The sequence below is a fragment of the Rhinolophus sinicus genome, linkage group LG10, assembly GCF_036562045.2.
Source record: "Rhinolophus sinicus isolate RSC01 linkage group LG10, ASM3656204v1, whole genome shotgun sequence".
Classification (NCBI taxonomy): domain Eukaryota; kingdom Metazoa; phylum Chordata; class Mammalia; order Chiroptera; family Rhinolophidae; genus Rhinolophus; species Rhinolophus sinicus.
Genome location: NC_133759.1, coordinates 55,953,740 through 55,976,501, shown reverse-complemented (window position 1 = coordinate 55,976,501; position 22,762 = coordinate 55,953,740). Strand labels below are relative to the sequence as shown.

The 22,762-nt window shown below is 39.8% G+C and overlaps 1 protein-coding gene across 20 annotated transcripts in view; it reads left to right on the top strand.

Annotated features, from left to right (window-relative positions):
• Positions 1-22,762, top strand: part of CADPS (calcium dependent secretion activator) — a 463,055-nt gene that overhangs the window by 372,959 nt on the left and 67,334 nt on the right. For 13 of the 20 annotated variants that reach the window (XM_074313212.1, XM_074313209.1, XM_074313207.1 and 10 more), the window contains 5 exons: positions 5,345-5,491; positions 8,878-9,033; positions 12,857-13,004; positions 20,127-20,201; positions 21,085-21,168. In XM_074313212.1, the coding sequence (XP_074169313.1) occupies positions 5,345-5,491; positions 8,878-9,033; positions 12,857-13,004; positions 20,127-20,201; positions 21,085-21,168 (610 nt within the window). The remainder of the gene's footprint in view (positions 1-5,344; positions 5,492-8,877; positions 9,034-12,856; positions 13,005-20,126; positions 20,202-21,084; positions 21,169-22,762) is intronic. The other 7 variants (XM_074313221.1, XM_074313220.1, XM_074313225.1 and 4 more) reach the window with 1 other exon arrangement.

The following is a 22,762-nucleotide window of genomic DNA, read 5'->3' as shown; positions in this document are numbered from 1 at the left end:
ACCATGGGACAGATTTGCAGAATGGCCGGCACAAAATGAAGGGTACAAAAGAGCTTGGGGACATGCTTATGTACTATAAGGAATGAGTCTTTCTGTACTTCGTACCTCGTGAAGAGAAACAAAGTATGAACGAACGTTTATCTGATCACTACTTAGGCAGCTGATAAAGAAGCAGAGATTCATTTTTCTTGTTGGATTGTTTTTCCAAGTAAAGAATGATCTTTTTGAAATGTCTTTCAAACTTCCACAAAAACAAGAAACAGTCTTGGAGAAATAAATTTACTTTGCTCAATCTTCTTTAATTTTGCCACATGATTCCCCAATACACACACACACACACACACACACACACACACACACACACAGACCACAGCCTTTCTTTCAAGCAAATGTTATACTCAAATAATTCTGTTCTACCGCTTTTCAAAAGTCATAATTATAAGACTGAGAAATGCATCAGCAAGCCTCCTTCAAGAAAAACTAGTATTCAAAATGTTAAAGAAAAACAGCACTCTGACAAGATAATGCTAGCAACAGTGTGAGCTTGCTAAAAACAGATTTTAAATATTATTTATTCTTCAGATTTTCTTGTTTCAAAATCTGGCCATGTAAAAGAAAAGTAGAGATATAATCATCACTTGGGTTTGATACGAATTATCTGGCAGAAAGGGTCGAATGGCTCAGTCCTCTTGCTGCCTCTGTGAGGAGAGAAAGGGAGGCTGCATCTCTGTTTCCATTAAGCCAGATACAGTCATGATTAGCGTCTCTATGCATTAGTGAAAATATTATCGCATAGCTTCCAACCGCAGCTGAAGACAGCCAGCCTCTGAAGGCCAAGCCCAAACTGGAGCCCGTTGCCCTCTAATGGGTATCCATCAGGAAATATCATGCGCCAGCACTCACAGGGGACCTGGTCGTTCACACCCATCCCGGCAACCCTGAATATCCGCCTTGGGTCCAAACGAGCAGATGGACAATTTCTACCAGCTCTTTCGAGTTGGCTTGTTGCTAGTCAAGTCATCGTGGAAAACTTCGAAAGTGTCTACTCCAAAGCTTGCCAAGTCTAGTACCCTCCTCACACTACTCTTTCCTTGACAGATCATCTCAATCTCCACTTGTAGGCACAGGGAATCCACGTTTCATGGCGGCCATGTCAGGTTAGAATGGCTCTAAACAATGAAACTAAACATTGCTTCTTGATATATATGCACTGAAAAATCTGGGTTTCTCATTTCTCAAAATGCTTTCTCTCTCTCTCTGCCTGAGATATACACATGAAAGTTATTTTTAAAATAATGTCATTTTCCAGATTCTCAAAGATGCCAATATCTTGATGATAATAAACTGCCAGACCAGAGACACCTTAGCAATATGGCGTGAAATAGACAATTACTAAACATGGAGTCAGAACTCCTGACTCTCAGTAACTTGGAGTCAGGACTCCTGACTTGCTGGGTGAACTTGGGCAAATCAGAGGACTTTTCTTACGCTCAGTATCCTCCTTTGCAAAACAAGGACTTTGAATACCCAGGACTGTTCCAACACTAACATTCTAGAAAATGTGACTTCTCATATTCACCCCGTATACACATTTGATCACTACTACCTCCCTAGCACCTAGAAAAAGGCCTGGGACATAACAGGTGCTTCAGAAATATTTATTGATTAACTGACCTTTATTAAGAAACCCATACAGACTGAAAATTGTAAGGATATAGTGGGAAAACTATGGGGAGGGGAAAAAGAACAAGATACATTCCCAATCAGGGATTTCAATTTAGTTGGGTCTGAGCAACATGCACACAGGAAAAATGGCTTTAAATATTCACCGATGTACAAATGCACAGATAACATAAGGAAGAGTATGAGAATGCAGAGTAAAAGGGAATGGATTTCTGCTGAGGGGTCATGAAGGAAACAACTGGGAGACTAAGATTTCAAAAGGAGCTGGGTGCTGGGAAAGAGCACAAACAAAAGTGGAAATATGGGGGAAAGTAGGGTGTGTAACAGAAACTGGGTGTTCACTTTGGGCCAGCGTGGACGATGAAGGAGGCAAGCCATAAGGCTGGAGAGATATTTGGGATTTAAAATGTTCTAAAATCCCATGAAGTTTGAAACTGTATTATCTAGGTTATGCATTCTAAACAGAGGCTTTACAGCTCTCAAAGCTGATGAAATTTGGAGATATATATATATATATATCTCACAGGTCTGTATACAGTACATAAACATATACAGTATGTTGGTGGTATTAAGTTTTCATGGGAAAGGCAGTTGGGCAGGGTCTGGTGGTGATAAAGAATAAAAGGTTAATAAACATCGCTCTAAACTCTAAGATGTCAAAAAATGCTCATGCCCCAAAGTAGGGCTCAGATCTAAGAATAAGCACTGAGAGAGATTGCAGAGTCCATAATACCAAGACTGGATGAGATGTGTTGCATATATTCATGCAAGAAATGGCTCATAGAGTAAAAGGCATTCTGTATCTTAGCTCTAACCCTGTCCATAAATCTAAAGATGTCTTTGAAAGAATACCCTTACCATATCCTCTCTCAATGGAGACACAATCTTGATGATAATTAATCCTGGAAGCACGGAACGACTCTACCACCTCTAGTCATTTCCATCAGTAGAAATGATGAGGCACACACAAACTTGTAACTTTCACCCATATGAGAGAAAGTGGATCAGAATTTTTTAATCCAGTGCTCCAGGGATGGGCCCTTTCATATAAATGGGCACTACCCTTTTTCAGCAGGATCCCCAAAATGAATGAGTCTAATTCGTAACATATATCAGTTGTTAGGATTGCAATTCACACTTCTTAATACTAGTCAGAGATATCCAATTATGACTCTCACAGAGATGCATGACAGACTTGTTTTTAGGTAGTTGCTAAAGAGCCCTATAAGATAATAATTTGTTACATCCATCCTGGTCATACCAGGAAGCTGATATGACCTGAGTGCTGCTAGAAAACGTCCCCTTTCACATGTCTATCAGTGAGATATAATGTTTGGAATTGCCTCTTTGATTACTAATATAAGTGATTAATATCCAAAGGAAATATTAGTAACCTTTGTAATACACTATTCTATTTTGCTAAATGCAGGAATACCAAACATGTTTCAGCCTTTTAAAACTAGAGCATTATAATATGTTACATGAAAGAAATGTTTCTATATGAGTACAGTGCAGTCGTCCAGCCAAAATGTCATATTTTACAAATACAATATGTTTTGATTAATATAAGCATTTTTTAATTTTTGTGTGCAAAATGAAGCTCATTTCTAATTTGTGTACCCACCATCCACTAATATGTTTAAATTAAGTTGCTTTTGCATACATTTGTATGTTATTCATTCCTAGCTACTTTTAATTTGCTCAGAATTGACATTTTAACTTTCCAGGCTGCCATCTCTAAAGATCTCCTAATTCCTTGATCATTATTCAGTGTGTGTGTCATTTAATGATCACATTTGCTTATATAGGCGTACACATGTCTCAGTGGAAATCGGTTTTGTTACATGGCAGTGTTTAAGACAGAGAGAACCACCAGGGACTGAAATCAAAGGCAAATTCCGCAGTTAAACACAGAAAGATGGAAGGAAAAGTTCCATTTTCCCCACTACTTAATAGTCATATTTAGCTTCTTCTCTTGACCATTCCCACAAGGGCAACCTTTGGTCCCAAGTAGAGAAGTATAATTGGTTTTCCCACAATGTGAAGTGTAAACCTTTGAGACACCTGTGTCCCTTAAGGAAGAGAGTGACAGGCTGGCAATTTTGCTTTCTAAGTTTTTTCCATCTACAAGCCTGCGCTATATTGTCATTGTAAAAGGGTAAGTGGTTTCAGAGGGAGACAGATGTCCAGACTATCTCCAGGGTCCAGAATTTCTGACTTATCGAAGGCTTGCCCCCCTGAGCAAACCCAGAGGCAGCTCCAGGCCTTGCAAGAGTTGTGTTAGTCAAACACAGCTTGCCCGGGGCAGAGCTGCTTTGGCAAAACTTGCTCTTCTCCTGCAAGCTCCAAAAAGAAAGCCTCAACTCCTTTGCCAAAGTGCTGTCAACTCCACTTAAACAGGAGGGCTCCTCTCAGATGCAGAGTTACACTGGGCTCTACCGTGCCAGTGACTTTGGCGGCATGGAACACCCTTAAAATGCCACTACAGAGATACGTGGTGCCAGCTTGTAGAGCAGAGTTTGACACAGTCTCTCAGAAGACATGTAGTTGATTTGAGTTGGGGTTATTGTTTTGTTTTATTTTCTCCCGTTAATCATGAAGTCATCCATCTCTCATCACAACAGTTGATCGATCTTTGTTCAAAAACAAGAAGCTTCTGTGACATCACATTTTAAAACAATTTATTAATTTTTAACTTAAATTTTAACTCTTTGTAGAAAAATGCACTGCTTTAATTTTCACAAACTGAATACACCCATATAACAATCGCACAGATCAGGAAACTGCACATTCCCAGTACCAGCACCCCAGAAGCCCTGTCATCCTTTCTCCTGCCTCTATCTCACTTTCAAGGGTAATTGCTGTAACATGAGGCTACATTTTAAACCTACTTGTAGTCAAAGAATTTACTATAAGAAGTGAATTTGAGATTTTTTCTGTATGTGTGTGTGTGTGTATGTGTGCACACGCGTGCGTGCACGCAAACATTTCTCCATTTTAATTTTTAATTGGACTTGGTTTGGGAGGAGCAGTTTCCATTTTCATTAAGTGTTCTATAAAATTATTCAAAGCTCGTCATTTCCTTGATATAATTCTCTCATTTTCACCATCAACTCTGACACCCGTTGCACATACACCTGTCTGCAGAGGTAGCGGTTGGAAAGAATTTCTTTTCTGTGCACCACCATTATGTATACATTCAACTGGGTGAATTTTCTGTTACATCATGTATCTCAAAGCTGATTTAAGAAATGTGACTCCATCAAAAATAGTTTATAAATAAAAGTAAGAAAATTAAAGAGCTCCACAGTTTCTGTCAACCCCGGCCACTTGACAGCAGCCCTAGCCCCAACACCACTAGGAATTCCATGTACTTCAAGTTATATATAATGTGATCATTGCATGAAGGTGTCCATGTGTGTCCATGCTTCTATGTCACTCTATGGTTAATTTTTTTACATTAACTTTTGTCATTTCTCTCTGGATATTGAGCCACACCACAGCTCCCCATCCATAAGCTGCTTTCTGAAGTGTGTCGCTTGAGTTTTCGCTGTTGTCTTGCTGTGGACTTAGCCAATTTATTTACAACTGTCATGTGCTTCTGCCACATCTGCATTGTCACCGTGATGGTATTTTTTCTTTCTGTCTGTTTCTTCCACAGGAGTTTAACCAGTAACCTACCCAATGTGAACCTACCCAATGTGAACCTTCCCAAAGTACCAAATCTACCAGTTAACATCCCTCTAGGCATCCCACAAATGCCTACTTTTTCGGCACCGTCATGGATGGCTGCTATATATGATGCTGAGTGTGTATTCAGTTCACATTAGATCTAATTTAAATTTAAGTGATCTTGGCATGGATATGTATTGTTTATTTCTATACATCCTATATAACAGAGATGGAGAGGGATAATTAGACATATTTTGCTGATCATACAGAGACAATATTGTTTATTTCTGGCATGTGGCGTGTTTGTAAGACGTTTGCTATATATACAGCACTAACAATTTGTCTTACGCCCACTGAACGTTTGAGGACTATGTTTCACTTCCTGAATTCTTTTGCAAAAGGATTCTGCCCATGTTTTGTTTTGATTTTCTTGTTTAATGCAGGTGGCGTGACTTAAGGAGTTATTCATCCAAAAGTAGTCCAGGGAACCTCTTTGATGGGCTGGCCAGTCATCTCTGGCCTGATCCAAATCTAAGAGGGAAGCCCACCTACCTAGAGGCTAAGGGTATTTTTGTTGTTGTTGTTGTTGCTTTTAAAAAACAAAATTCCGAGTGACTGTCAAACCATAAAGTATATTTCTGGTGTCAGCAAATGGCAGGATATAGTAACAGTATGTTCAGGGCTAAATGAAAATTTCTGAATGGATCAAGCCTTAGTCATGCAAATGTTATATAAAGATACTTTCCAAGGTCATAATACAGTACAGAGTACTGAGATCTAGGCAGCAAGATTGCTAAACTTGAGAATGCAAGGTTTAAACAAGAAATAATTACATTTTTGGGGTAGCTATATCATCTGTGGTCAGAGTGTAGGATCATTCTTTACATTCATCCACACAAATTCCAGGAATGCATGGGTTTCTTTTTCTTTGGCAACCAAGCCACTCCTTTAATGCCAGGAGTTTAGGGGAGTGGAGGTTGAGTAGCCATTTCTTCTGGTTTAGGAAATGAATCCTCTCTTTTTTTTTTCCTTAGCAAGAAGAAGATCCAGCACCCCTAAATTCTACCTCAGGGAAATAAAATTAGAACCACGTGCATGATTTAATAAGTGAAATAAGGTTTAGCGATTCCGTACCCTCCTTTGATCCTTTTCTTAGACCACAGCTAATTATAGGCCAGATAAGCTTTTTCTTGAAAGAATAAATTGGCACGTTTTCAAAGGGAAGTGTTATTATCAAAGGAATAAAAAATGATCTGAAACTGGCAGTGATGTTTTGAAATCTCGAAATCACATTCGTCAAGATGGCCCTCAACATTTTTATTTTTGTGGTAATCCAGGTAGAGAACAGGGCATTAAAATGATTCCTCTGCTTGGCTCCTCCACAGCTGCCTGATATTTTTAAAAACCTATGTTTGTTCACAAATTCACAGTGAAATCATGTGGTCAATGTGTCTGATTCTCTTTTAAAGACAAATGAAAACCTCTAAAAATCTATATCTGGAAAAAAACTCTTCTAAGAAAACATAAATCATATTCATGCTAAGATGACTGTATTAAAAGTTAGATTAGGTATTATCTGTTAATAATTAAAAAATAAATATCTGAAAGCTTCTCTTACCTTCTTCTGTGCATGCTCTGTGACATTGTTTTTGAAAAGATATGAATCAAGACATTGTAATAAAGCAGATAATGGTCTCTGTTCAATTAATTAAGGCATGAGTGGGAACACATTTTGGTAACTGCTCAGCAATCAAAATAATCTTGGTGCTATTGCCTTAACATTAACAGTTTATCTTAAAAATAAAAAGAAAATATTCTTTTCCTCATGTCAAAACTTAATAATAAGCTCTTCAAAGAAAACGAAAAAAAAAACCCTAGAAGAATTTTTTGAAACTCTGAAACCAGATGGGTGTCAAAATGTTGTTGTAATAAATACCAATTATTGCATTCATATGTACTTAATGATTTAAAACATACAACCATGCAGTTCCAAAACGGGGTTTAGACTAGACAAAGTTGGGGTTTCTTTTTCCCAAGCATAGGATGGGGCAGGGGGGAAGGCTGAACTTTCATGGAGAAACAATGCATTCCCCCACTTTTGAATGCTTCCAGCAGTATCTGAAAAGAAGGCGTAGATTCTCAATCACCCAACCAGGAAATGCCTGATTCTATATCTTTTCATAATTCCAGTTTCCTCCTTTGCCACCTTTCATTTTAAGGACGTGTTTCCATGTTACCTGCTCCTTCGTGTCAGATACATCTACGTACTGACCTCAGACTGGTCTGTCCTTGAAAACGTTACCCTGTTGGTCCAGGCCGTAGGCTCCCTCTCGGCATGTTGGGAGTTTGCCCCTTCCCCAACCCGCAGTAGCTGTGTATGCATTTATGCACTAGCTATATTTCTCTCTGAAGCATTAATTCAATGCAGCTGGCATCTGTCACAATAGAAACACCCACTCTCATCTGTTTCTATAGACGATGTCAGTACAAGTGGTAATGCATGGTGTGTTGGACATTTTATAAATTACTGTGTTAGCATTAGTGGTATGCGAGGAAGGGGGTGGGAGGTGGCCACCCCTCAGAGCTCCAAATGGGATTGTTACAAAAGAGAAAGCCAGCCAGAGAAGGGCAAGAGGGTGAGCGATGGAGCATTTCCCACACACAGGCCTTCCGTGGATGCCCCAGGTAAACGTTTCTTAGACGTCATTGTACAGAAAGAAATCAAGACCAATTTCTCCATCTGTACAGAGGACTGGGTAAGCTGGTGCAATGGTTAAAAAAAAACAACACAGTAAAGCTCAGGTTTTGAGCCGTAAAGCTTTGCAAATATCCCTCGTCCACTCACCTCCCCCCCAACTCACCTCATCCTGGGGCTGCCTATGCAACAGGCTGGGCTATGAAAATTGGAATAATAACCAAACTGAACAAGAGTCTTGGATTCAAGGTATCCAGGTGTACTTGTCTCGATCTGAGTCACCCCAATTTCTTTCCAGCTCTTCAATAGAGAAAGCAGGTCCTCGCTCACCACTTTGTTAGCACTGTCCTTTTAAAACTAAGTCTTGTGCAATCTCCAAGAGGCCTCCGCTCTGGAGGGGAGCTGGGGAAATGCATGAAACCCTGAATTTTAATAACTGCATGTTGCCATGTAGTTATTATTTGTTGAGACTTACTTCTCCCTCTGGTTCGTGGCCTTCATCTGAATCATCACATGTGTTAATGTGGTTATTAATAGAAGGCTGATTTTTACCATACACCGTTCTCCTGGCTATTATGGGGCAATACCTTTCTCAGACTTCTCACTGGTCTGGAATAATTGGCTGAACAAAGCCGACTAAGTCATGTATGGTAAAACTCAAAATCTGCCAGTGGAGATTGCCCCCATGTCCACTGCCAACACGCGTCGTTTTGTATGTTGAAGCCACTGTTTGCCTTAAGCCTTCTAGTCCCCGGTTGTCTTTGTGTCAACTTTTAAGAACCCCAGGCCAGTGGGTGACTCTTGTTTTCTAATTTTTATCCTGCCAGTAACGGATCAGGCACTTCCGAAGATCTGTTCTGGAAACTCGATGCCCTTCAGACCTTCATTCGGGACTTGCACTGGCCCGAAGAAGAGTTTGGAAAACACCTGGAACAACGGCTGAAGCTGATGGCAAGTGACATGATTGAATCCTGTGTCAAAAGGTAAGCACAGGTGTCTGGCCAGCCTCTGCATGCCTCCCCCACTTACACTAACTCGGGGCAGGATAGATGGCCCCTCTTTCAATAGGCCATAATGGGGAGTTTCTGGAGAAGGTGATCACTTGTCAAAGTCAGCCGAAGTGGTGGCCACCCAAGTCTGGCTTCCGTTCACCTGCCCCACAGCTGTCCCAAAGCCGACAATGTGGCTGCCAGTGTTTTCCACTTCGCTCCATGAGGAAAGGATCCATGTCGGTTCTTGTTTAGCTCTGTATCCCTGATATCTAGCAGTGTCTGGCACAAAATATTTACATAATAAATGTGTTCTCAGTGCAGGAGTGCATGCATGGCTGGACAGCTAGATGGGAATAAAAGACGCGCGTACCGTTCTAGAGGCGGCGCAGCCAGTACAGGCAGTAGGAACCTAACAACTTCCAGCCGCAGGGGCAGGACCGGCAGTGTCGCTCCTTCTGTGCACGTGAACTGATCCTGTACTATGCGCAACTATTAGTTGTCTTGCCCCAAATCTAACTAGATATGAACAAGGGGGCACGAGACGCTTTGCCTGCTTTGTCACTGTGGGATACAGTGTTGAGGTGGGAATGCTGCATTTGAAGTTCCCAGGTAGACACTTCTGTAGGTAAGGGGGAGAAAAGGAGGGTGCCAGGCAGCCATTCGACAAAAATTGAGCTCCTCCTATGTGCCAGGCAGAGCGCTAAGCTCTTGGCATACCGTAAAGAACGAGAGACTGCAGCCCTTCCCTCATGGAGTATCTGTAGCTCCATGTTTAACATCATTATCATCACCCTGTCGATCCCCAGACACACATCCAAGTTCTTTCTCCAGTTCACAACTGTTCCATTATGTTTCCTCATTCAAAAAATAAAAATAAAAGACCACAAGTAGCGTAGGCCACTCCAGGTCTCCAGATGTTGTAGAGTTTAGCTGATGGACCAGTTGTGGGAGATGGAGGATGGGTTTGGCTGGGAGCACTCTGAATTCATCACTTTGTATTTTGGGAAAAGAAAAGAGAAGTAATAACATCCAAAGTGGAAACCGAAAGGGCAGAAGAACCACACAGGCCCAGGTAGGTGAGTGTCTCAGCAGGAACTGGGAAAGGGACCATGACTATGGAGAGTCTGGCCGGTGTTTGACGGTACTTGGAGAGGCTTAAAGTCCCGCCGATCCACACTTTGTGTTTTGCTCTTTTCTTCCCACTCTTGAAATCAAAGGCAGGCCTATTTCTCACACCCAAGGTCAAAATGTTTCCTTAGGGTTTTTAGTTGCACCATCGCCTACACAGTCTGTATCAATTTTAGGAAAAGCCAGTCTTGTCTGATGTCCAAACCATTTCACACAAACTTGCAGGGAGTTTCCCTGCAGCAAAATGTTCTTCCCTGATCTGTACTAGGGGCTGCAATGCATTAGAATTAAGACTCACTAGCTTTTCATCTGTGCATGTAATTGTACAGAAAGACATGTAGGCCCTTCTCCGAGAAGCCAGTCATTTGAGTAGGGTATAAACAAATAATAGAAAGATGCTAGGAGAAAAAGGGAAGACATATATGTGAAAGGCAGATAGTGGCTCTATTTTATCCCTTCCCACATATCTTTATGAGTCAGGCACCTCAAAGAGTGTGAGTGCCGCAGAGGCAGGGAGTGTGTCTTGTTGGTTTTGAGCTCCTCACCCTCTCCAGGTCCCAGCATCATGCTTAGCACATAGTAGCTGTTGAGTAACCTTTCATTAATAGAGTTGGTCAACGTAAGTTGGTAATACATACGTACACACCTAGTGCTGGTGTTCCTTTCCACTGAGGCCCCAGAAACACAGACAAGGGCAAACACAGGTGGAAATTTCATCCCAGACCTCCAGAGTCAGAGCATAAAATATGAAACAGTCCTTGGATATGTTAAGGCATCGAATCTACATTAGTGGAGCCTAGAGCCTTTGCTTTCCTCTTTGGGACAGAATAAATGGCCTTGGTTCTAGAAGGACAACATACTAAGGATATGATTTCGAGATGTAAATATGTAACTCCAAAAGGTCAATCAAGCACTCTTCATTTCCAAGTTTCTAAGAAATTTAACTCATTCATTTGATGGACTTTACAGAGCCTCGCATCTTAGTCTGTATCAGGTACTATGCTCCACACAAAACAAGGCACCCTAACTCGGCCCTCAAGGAAGGTCAGTTGGATTGAGTGACCTCTCCATTCCAGGCTTTTTGGCCCCATAGAGCCCTCTCAGTCATATTAGTTTTGCATTTGGCTTCCTCTTCTCACAGCCCCACACTCTAAGGGCTTGAACAGTTCTCCTGTGAAAACAAAAGACAATTACTTCATTGTAAGGGAGTGACTTAGCATTTCCCTTTCACAAATTGGACCAGAACTGGCCTGCAAGCCTCAGAAGAGCAGCACCGGGACCTGCCCAGTTCAGACCCCATCAGGTTCCCTTTGCACAAACCCAGAAAATGATGTATTTTCAGCATAGCTTAAAGTGACCATCATGATTAGAAAGCTACTTCAGTGCACCGAGGCTTTAGAAGCCAAGATACATTTATCTTTAATGAGATCATATAATATATAGGAGTGTTTTAAAGTTTTTTTGTTTGTTGTTTGTTTGTTTTTCAGTTGTTGTCTTAAGAACTGGGCTTCCAACCTTAGAAATTATACTTGGCTTCCCTGCATGCACCCAGGTTGTGTTAGCAAGCTGTCACCCTTTCCTGAGCTAACTAGCTGTGTGGTTCCCCTATGCACTGTTAGAAAACTGCTACAAATGCCTCTTAAAGTGATGCTTTCCTGGTGGCTACATGATCTCCAGAACCTGACAGTGAACAATGCTGAAAAGATGCATTGGACGAAAGGACCTTTAATAAAACCACTCACTAACCAGGTGCTTTTCCTTAAAGACGTGTGATGATGTGACCCACTTCTCCGAAATCTTTTAAAATATAACTAGTCCCCTTTATGATGCTGATATCAGGCACCAAGCACTAGATCTAATACCTGTATTACCAGCTGGCCACGTCGGACTGGGTTTTTCCCATGAACGGTTCGCACGTTGCTGGGATCATAATTTGACCTGAGTCAAAATAATGTCACATTAAGTTTCCACCATTACACAATTCTTGAATTGGTAAGTATATTATGGACATTTTTACATGTGGAACTAATGTATTCTTATTGCAAAATAATACATTGACATTGCAAAACAAACAAATATAATGGAAGTCCCCCATCGCCACTTCTCTTAATTTCACTCTCCTCCCCGAAGGTAGCCATCTTACTTTTTTAGTCTTTAAAGCAATATAATAAGCTTGTTAGATTTTTTTTTTTTAACTTCAGTCTCTTTCAAAACCAGAAAGAAAGGAAAAAAACAATAAATGTCATTTAAGATTTTTCCCCACCTTGAGATTTTGAAGATTGGAAGCTGCTTTTTTGTTTTTTGTTTTTTTAATGAAGTGATTCAAGGTAGGCAGTTGCCAATGTGAGAGAACTTACATATGCTATAATGCTGTAATTGGGTTTTTGTTAATTCATTCATTCTCCTGCAATTAGGGTTCTCCATAGCACGTAAACTATAGACGGAAATACGCCGAGCTACAGGTGTTCTGTGTGTTGCCGAGAAAGGAAGGGTTTACGTGGCTGTCTCCCTGAATAGGCCTTCCTTAGTTGGGAAAATCATTTTTAAAAGAACACATGTGAAGTCATTGTCGAATGAAACTGATTATAGCCTTCAATTTTCTTTTTCACTGACCGCTCACAAAATGTCTCCTCCACCTGCTGCCATCTGAATGCTGAATTGGTCTTTTCCTACTTTGTTTTAATAGAACCAGGATTGCATTTGAAGTTAAGCTGCAAAAAACCAGTCGATCAACAGATTTTCGAGTCCCACAGTCAATATGCACCATGTTTAATGTTATGGTTGATGCCAAAGCTCAATCAACAAAACTTTGCAGCATGGAAATGGGCCAAGAGGTAAAAAAAAAAAAAAAACAGATTTTTTTTCCCCCCCGCGCCATTGATCATGTAGAAGAAAACTTCACAAATTCCTTCCATCTACACTAGTCTGCTCATTTCAGAAATATATTCTTAACATTGTGTGGATTAAGCCACAAATGAATGTTTGGTGTCTGTTTGTTAAGTAAACGTCTAAGGCATGGGCTGATGAGCGTGCCACTCACTTGGAAATGATTCCTGGCTGGAGTCATGGTGGCCATAAAGTTCCTTTAAGTCAAATGATGTCTGATGATCTTATTTATTAGGCGGGTGGCTCCAGCAAATCTGTTTGCCAGAATGCAAGTCATTTTCACATTTGAAGTACATTTTATCACTTAGAACATCTGGACAGCAGCAGAGCTCTCATTTTTACATCAAGGTATCTCTCAGGATATATAATGTTAGATTCCCCCTGCTACTCAGTCCCCAGCAGCAGGTTCTGAATTTCCAAGAAATCGCAGACTTTAATTTTCCTTTGATTGACTTGAGTATGAATCTTCCCTGACCAAAAGTTTAGTCCTTTGCTAAGTTTCCAATTCCAAAGTGGTATTTAAAATGTAAAGGAGAAAGAAACAGCAACGTGGGCTTGATTAAAGACTATCATGATCATTTTTCTCTGATGGCCTTAAGCCAGCTAGATATTCATATACCAATTTAGAATTAATTCAGAAACATTTCTGGCAACTCTCATGTTGTTGCCAATTGGCATAAATTGCTCCCAAATCAGATCTTTCGATACCAGTCCTACATGCTCAGTATAATTTAATTTTACTAACTTATATTTGTTCCTTCTTCGTTATTTATTTTCTCTTTCAGCACCTTCCATTTTTACATGTGGGTCGGTTGTATTCCCTCCCTGGCAAGACCATCTTAAACCTTCTTTCCCCTCCAAATTAGCTTCCTCAACCACAAGCAATGAGCCTCCGCTCCTGACTGATTTTCTTGTTGGGGAACTTTCCCTGGGGTTTATGTTCTAGGCACTGGGGTCAAATGCAAGGGGTTTTCTGTCCCGGATGCATTTGCTGCCCGTGAATGACCTAAAGCAGTGGTTCTCAGATTTCAGTGTGCATCAGACTTATCTAGAGAGCTTTAAAACCCAGCTTCATGGGTCTCACCCCTAGAGTTTCTGATAGGTCTGGGGTATGGTCCAAGAATCTGCCATTCTGACAAGTTCCCTGGTGGTCCTGATGCTGCTGGCTGCTCTGGAGACCACACTTTGAGACCCACTGGTCTGGAGGCTGCGTATCCAAACGTCAGTTAAGGAGAAGCGCTTAAGCACACAGGACAGCCTCCGGAGGAAGGCTTAGGTGGGCCATCAGGCCCTGGCTGTGCTGCAAACTAGAGCTGGTCAAGTCACTCAGCCTTTTTGGACCTTAGTTTCTTCATCTATAAAATGATAGCACTATTCTAGTTTTATTCAGGCTGTGTTTAGCTACAGAATCAATCAGATTTTCAGAAGGTACCGAGGCCAGAGTGTGAAACAGATACAATTAGAGCTGCTCTGGATGAAGTGGGGGACAGGGGACCAAGGAAAGGGAGCCCAGAGCAAGGCTACCATGTTTCCCTCCACCTCTGCATTTCTACACTGCCCATCATCTGCCCACCCACACTACTCTGGGGGGCTCTGAGCTATCTCTTTGGCTTACAGAGCCTACTTTCAAAAAAAACCATTTTGAGGGATCTCTAAGAGTCTTGGGTGATTTTCAGAATCCTATCCCTCCTGAATTTTTCTCCCCTTGGAGCTTGTTTTTTTGTTTTTAATTGAGATATAATTCACATACCGTAACACTCACTCTTTTAAAGAATACAATTCAGTAGTTTTTCATATATTCACAAAATTGTACAACCATCATCACAATCAATTGTAGGTCATTTGTTATCACCCTAAAAGGAAACCTCGACGCATTAGTAGTAATTCTCCAACCCACCCTCCCTAGCCCCAGGTAGCTACTACTCTACTTTCAATTTCTAAGGACTTCCCTATTTGAGCATTTCATATGCATGGCATATACTACATAATATGTGGCCTTATGTGACTTGTTTCTTTCACGCCTGTAATATGTTCAAGGTTCTTCCATGTTGTTGCATGTATTAGTACTTCATTCCTTTTTATAGCTAAATAATATTCTATTATGTGTATATGGCACATTTTGTCACTTCATCAGTTAATGGACATTTGAGTGGTTTCCACTTTTTAGCTACTATGAATAATGCTGCCCTGAACATTCATGTACAAGTTTTCATGTGGACCTATGCTTTCAACTCTCTTGGATGTCAACTCACCTTGGAGTGAAATTGCTGGGTCATACTGTCACTCTATATATAACTTTTTGAGGAACTGCCAAACTGTTTTTTGAAGTGGCTGCAGTATTTTATATTCCCATTATCAATGTCTGAGAAATCCTATTTCTACACATCTTAGCCAATTCTTATTATCTGTCTTTTTAAAATTATAGTCATCCTAGTGGGATCTCATTGTGGTTTTGATTTGCAGCGATGTTGGCCATCTTTTCATGTGCTTTGTGACCATTTGTATATATTCTTTGAAAAAATGTCTATTCAAATTCTTGGCTCATTTTTAAAATTGGGTTGTCCTTTTATTATTTAGTATAAGATTCTTTATGTATTCTGGATAATAGACCATTGTTATATATATGACTTGCAACTATTTCCTCACATTCCATAGGTTGTCTTTTTCACTTTTTTGGTACTAATTCTTTAAAGCACAAAAGTTTATTTATGTGTTATGAAGTCCAATTTATCTATTATCCCTTGGAGCTTCTTGAGATGTCCATTTTAACTGAGTTTCACAAGGATAACACCATTCCAGCTTGGAGAAGAGTTGGTATACTAAAACTGACCTCCTTTTCCCATCAACAGCTTTTAATGCCCCTCTTCAGATTGACTCAAATATTTAAAGAACTCCGATATACCTGGTCAGAAAGCTAAATAATTTTTCCAAACAAACCAAGTCTCTCTGATCTTAACTTTTGTCTTTGTGAATTGGGGTTTGGGGAGAGTAGTATGTATTGCAGGGCGGAGGGGTGGGGATTGTTGTCATAGACTCCAACCGAAAAATCTGATGAAATTTATGGAGCCATTTCCCAGGAAAAAATATTTTCACACAATTTTACTATACAATTTCAGGGGACCTGTGAACTTTATTAGGTCAAACTAAAGACCCAGTTGGAGATATATGATAAAAAATAACTAGTTCTCTGAGGGACCTTGCTCTGGAATTTCAATGGGAAGTCCCATGCAAATACTCTCTAATTAACTCTTCTCACTTTGTAGAATGGGAATATTCACCTTCAAAGTAAAACTGAGTCACTAAAATGGTGACTAAGGATGACTAAAAAATCCTAAAATTGAAAGAATAGATAGAAGTCTAATATTTATTTTGTAGTTTTCCCTTCGTGAGTATTTGATATTAAGCTCATATTATAGATCTAGTTACTGTGGTAATACCTGCTTCCACCTGAATTCCAACACCGTCAAGGTGTTTTAGACTAGATCCTGGCCAGGTGATACAATAGTCTCCAATTTTAAGACCACTTCCTGAATTTCATCACTGGGGTAAAGTATCATCTAAAGGCAGCTGTTGAAACATTTGTTAACCATACTTTTCCATCTTAAATATTTATTTTTTCATTAAAATTTGTGAAGCACCAATAGAGAGGAAATTGTGTATTAAATAGTTTCTCACTTGGTCTAGTGTGTTTTCATCTCATTTCCAAGGTCAGATGGTCTTAACAGAAAGACAACATACACACAATCTGTTCCATGACAAGGCAAAATGTGCAGCACAGGAAGTCAAGTGGAATGATTTTCACAAAGTGATTGTGAATTTGCAGCAGCCTAGCTCTTCAGAAGCAAAAGTAAACTCTTCAGACTTCCCATGCCCTTGACAAGGATTAGTTCCCTTGCTATCATCATGACCTAGTGCCCCAAAATATAATTTAGGAATATTATTATTATTAATTATTCCAATCCAAGAAGACGAGCAGAAGGGATGGATGAAAAGGCAAAAATAGGAAAGCTCCTTCTTTGTACTTATATTGGGATGCAGAAAGAATTGAATAGTTTATCCCACTACAAGAAATTTTGTGACAAGATAATCTTGTTGGGGGATGTTAATTAAAAGATGCCCCAGTAGTACATACATCACTTCATGGAGCGCCACATCTGCATAGAACCATTTATCTCCCAAGAAAAAGTAGAGTACTCACTATTGCTCAAGAAAAGTAAGTTACTCGAGTCACAGAAGAATCTGCTAAAATGAATCCTTATATTTTGTAATTACTTGTATAGGAATTGGGGTTGCTTTGATACATACCCCTTTACTACATGACAAGCAGAGTAGATATTGCCCTGCCCTACTATCTCTCCTAAAGTAAGTTTTATTTCATTGAAATTATAATTTACATACAATAAAGTACAGATTTTAGAAAAATGTATACACACATGTAACCACCATGTTACTCATTCGTTATAGCAGTAGTGATTCTGCCGGATAGCACTTCTAAGTTTCTAAACCATGTTTCCATGCATTGTGTCATTACTTTGTTAGGTGAATATGATTTCTATGTTCACAACAGGGATCATTCTAGCCCCATTGAAGAGATGAGGCAATAGACCAACAGACATTGACATGCTCAAGTTTCCTCTGGAAGTAAGAGGCGGAATAATCATATCAAAACACTTTTTTTTTTACAAGCAGAATAAAAGAAATGAGGAGATCAAAATATTCACCGAGTGAAGGGAAGAGACAGTGAGAGTATCTGGAGAAAAGTCAGGGTCAAGTCCGTGAGGGAAAAATTGAAAGTGAGAAGAGGTTCCCATAAACCACAATCTCTCCATACACCTTAGTTTGGGTTCCTTAGAAGATAAAAAGGTATGAGGTTCCCCCACTTCTGAAGAGAAGGCTTGTTTGTTTTTTGAGAAAGAATGACGTTCTTAACTCCTCAGACCAAATCTTGTCCAAATCTTTCTTACCTGATGCATACAGAACACTTACTCTTGGCTTGGTTGGCCATTTCAGCCAACGTTTTCAAGAGAATGTTTCTGTTGTCATTGATGGTCTTTGTTTGGTTAGAAGCCCCTCACTTAATAGTTCATATTGTATGATTTTGCCTACAGCTAGCTTTTCTGAGTTAGTTAAATCTCATAATTAATTTAATACATGTGAATCATTTATAGCAATCTAAAGAAAATCTAGCAGAGGGAGACAGTCACATGAGGAAGGAAAGTAAGCATGTGACTCTGGATCTTATCTCAAGACCTAAAAATGAATTTGGAGCCCTGTCAATATTCCTGAATTCCTTTGCTCTGACATCTTTTTTTGTGTTTCTAGCGCAGAATTCTGCAGATAGTTTTTGCATTTAGCTTCAGGTTTATGCCATTGACGAGTAAATCCTTTTGTGATCTTGGCAATAGAGCCAACATGGGCTCTGTTTATCAGGACTATACAACATGGGCTGTTTGCTTTCTTGTTTTTTCCCTAATCAACTAAAAGGAAACTAAACTGAGATGACAGAACAATAAGACCATCTTCCCCTACCCTTCTCTTCTACTTTAGGAACTTGCACAAATAATATTGGAATTGCAATTATAAGTTGACAAAACGTTTTCATATCAAGCCCTTCACTTGATCTTCAAAATAGGTCTATGAGTCTGAGAGCAGGATTGCCAAGAAAAGACCGGGCCCTGGTTTTTGAACAATAATAATAATAGTAATAGTAATAATAACAACAGACCTGCTAAGTATCTTTATACTGTGTGTCATTCCCTTTCCAAAATCAATAATTTTTACTGGCTTCCCCTCCTCCCCCACTTATCCTGGGTGGTACTATTATCTGTATTTTTACAGACAGATGAAGAAACCAAACTATATTTTCTTAGGCAACATAACTCACCAACTTTGTGCTAAGACTTCATCTAGGTCTTCCAATTGAAAACAAAATTCCCCTATGACTTTAAATGAATTAACCTAATTCATTTCCTCACTTTCAGTAACTCTGATTGCTGGTTATCAGAATATCAAGCCATATTACTATGGCTTATTATTTCTGTGTGTTTTCATAGCTTTCTGAGTGGTTTGCTTAATTTTTATTTTCTCATGTATCCTTTCATCCTAATTTTTATTTGCACTGTTCCTTTTTTTTTCCTATTTCTAATTAATCATCCTTCTGAAAGTTTGCTAAAGAATGGGTAAGTGAATTCTCCTTTCCAAATAGCAATGTTTTGCATTGTTATTTTTTATTAAGGAAACATGGAATCATTCAAATGGATACTAAAATGATCTAGTAAATGTCAAGGAGCTGGCACACAATATTTTCTGTTGAAATCCCTTTTTCTTTTTTCCTGGCACTCACAGCAGATTTTTGTTTATGTGGGGGTTTGTTTTCGCATTACTATTTAAATTAATCACCGGCAGCAGCAATTAGAGAAACCGAAAAACTTAGCCGCAGTCTCAGTCGAGGCTCTAAACCTGGGTCTGCTTATCAATGAATGGAGAAAATGAGCGGCAGACACAAGGATTCAGAAAGAGACTCTTGGCCTCAGCACGGAGTCAACATTTTGAGATAGAACTGGGAGGCTCTAAGGCATTACCCCCAAATATTCGAAGGTCTTAGAACAGTTTTTTGCAAAACCATTCAGATTGTGTTGGTCAAATTCCCTTGGGAAGGATTCTACTCTCTAAGCTACATCTCCCGCCAGTTTTCCAAAGGTAATTTTTCATCCCCATACCCTGTATTAAATGATTGTGTTGTTTTGCTTTGTAAAGCCCAGGTCAGCCCACTGCTAGGCCGTTAAGCCACCCATGCAAGCAATTTGTAAATGTGTGTCTGTCTCTACATATAGCAAAGCCATCAGAAGGCTTGGGTGAGGAACAATATGTCTGGTAGTTTTTTTAAGAGCTTCGCATCTCTCTTCATCAAAGACCTGGAGTAAGAATCTTATAGCTGCTCTGGAACTGTGGAAATAAACTGGCTGTGCAGTCCAGGCTTTATTTATAAATTATGTTGTCTAAAAATTACTGACGGATGCAATGCCATCACCTCCCAAACATGCTAATATTTGTCTTTCTGTGTTCTTTAGCATCAATACCATTCAAAAATAGACGAACTAATTGAAGAAACTGTTAAAGAAATGATAACACTCTTGGTTGCAAAGGTAACCTTCAACTTTAGGTGAAATGTTTCATTGTGAACATTGCTTTGTTATGTCTGCATTTCCATTAAAATGTAACACGTTAAAAAGTTAAGCTGGATACTCACATTTCTCAGGAAACAAGATTGTGGTCACCCAGCCTCAGCTCCGAATGACTTTTCTGATGATTGTGAGCCTGTGAAGAGGAATTGATGAAGTGGCATATGTCACCTTAATAAGAATTGGTCCCCCAACATTGCATTAGGTTATGCAGAAAGTGTTTGTTTTGTTTTTCAGCACTGACAAAGTTCGATTTTTAAATACAGAAAGTTAAACGGTAATAAGGAATTCTGCCATCATGAAAACCCCCTTTTCTCTAGTTTCACATGCAGTGAGAGTCATAATAAAACATAAAAGTCAGATAAAGCTATTTCAGTCACCCTCATGAATTATAGAATTTTAACTAAGTAATGTTGAATGGGAAGACATTTATATTTGCCAGTGCTAAACTTCTGTTTTCCCCAAATTACTGATAAAATACAAATAAAAATAGATTGGATTAAATGTAGTGCTAATATGTAACGTAAAAACGGCTTTGCGCAGTTTTGGATTTTGAAAAGTGCATTTAATATTATCGCATGCTATATGCAACTCAATAATATTTTGTCACTTTGCACTTCTGTAACACTCTCTATTTGCAATCACATAATAATGAAGAGAAAGCCGGATAAGTCAAATATTTCTATGTAAAGGCAGTCTATTCCTTTCCCCAAAGGCTGAAATCAAAGAGTGCAAAGTGAGCAAGGAGCTCCATACTAGTCTCTATGTGGTCAGGAAATGTTGCTTTTTATTGTGAACAACTCTAGTTTGAAATAATAATTCTTTTTCTTTTGTGCTGTTTTACTAGTTTGTTACTATCTTGGAAGGAGTCCTGGCAAAATTATCCAGATATGACGAAGGGACTTTGTTTTCTTCTTTTTTGTCCTTTACCGTAAGTAAAGAGCTTTACATTGTTATTTTTGTGAAGAAAATATGGAGTCATTCAAATGGATACTAAAATGACCTGATAAATGTCAAGGAGCTGGCATAGGGGAGGGGTGCTGTTCTGTCATTTTGGTTTTGATTTGTGTATGTATGCTAACTGCAGTCAACTACCAGTGTATAGTGGTAACGCTAGGAAAATAAGCAGGACATTTCATAACAGCAGGTTACACAAAACCATTTCTGTCTCATTTCATATGCAATATGTGGCTCTATATTGGCCTGTATACACAAGCAGGTATGTCTCTCTATGTTTGTATCCAAAGAAAGTTACCGGCTTGAGCCCACCTTAGCGATCTTGGGCAAATCACTTAATGTTTCTGAGCTACCATTTCTTCATCTGTAAATGATGAAAATTAATTTTGGAGGTTGCAAATGGAGACCTACAGGTCAGGTAGAGGTTGAAAATATGTTTTATTTGGTCCTTGCTGTGTCGGGTGCACTTTTCTTAACTGAATTAGTTGTCCACCTTTAAAAATCAGGAGAATTCACGGAGAAGTCTGGAATCCAGGGCTTTCTTTATAAAGTGGATGGTCAGTAGCCTGCATATGTGCATTGAAAGAGTCCGCCGGGGCTCAGTCAGGGTGGTCTCCACAGCCCAAACATGTGTTGGCCAGTTTCTTGTGGCCCCCTCCTGGCCATTTCTCTCATTCACAGACCTACCTGGGCTTGGGGACACTTGAGTTTACAACCTGTGGTGCAGGTGATCGAGTCTGTACAGAGGCCGAGAGCATCTGATTCTATACGCGAATTGGGCAAAGCCATAGACGTGAGTTAGGTGGTGGGCAGAAGGCCAGCGTAAAGCTCTATGGGTGAAGGATCAATGGAGATAGTCACGGTGCATGGACTGCTTCAGGGGCCCGGTTCTCCCACCCTTCCTGTGCTAGGCAGGTGCTGCAGCGGCATGCTTTCTTGCCATTTCTGATGGCAAGGTTCTTGCTGGCTCTGAGACCAGCTGTTTTCCTCTGACAACGCCATAGGAAGGGCAATCAATTTAGGACAATAGCCTCAGTGTGTGAAGAATTTCTAAAAGGGCACTGAATGCCAAGACAAGGCCCAGCACAGGGAGGGCATAGTCCATCATCATCTTTGGAATCCAACAAAATCGGGTTCACGTCTCATTGCCCATATTAACCAGCTGTATGATCTTGAGTAGGTGTCTCATCCTCTCTGAGTTTTGTGTTAGTTTTGGTTTTGATTTTAGGGAGGTGTGCTGTTATGTCATTTTGCTGTGTGTGTGTGTGTGTGTGTGTGTGTGTGTGTGTGTGTGTTGCAGTCAACCACCAATGTGGTATGGGAATGGAGAATAAATAATGTCTTTCCTAATGAGCTGTGTGGGGTTAATATTGTAAGTCAAAGAGCTTAGCATAGTCCTAGCACATAATAGGCCTCAATAAATGGCAGCTATTATTAATGAAAAATATCTAATGTGATTATTACACACTGCAGACATACATGCACACAAGTTCTTTCCAAATATGTCCAACTTTGGTCTTTCCCTAACCCATACATTAGCTTTCCCAGGAACTGAGGGAAATGTAGAC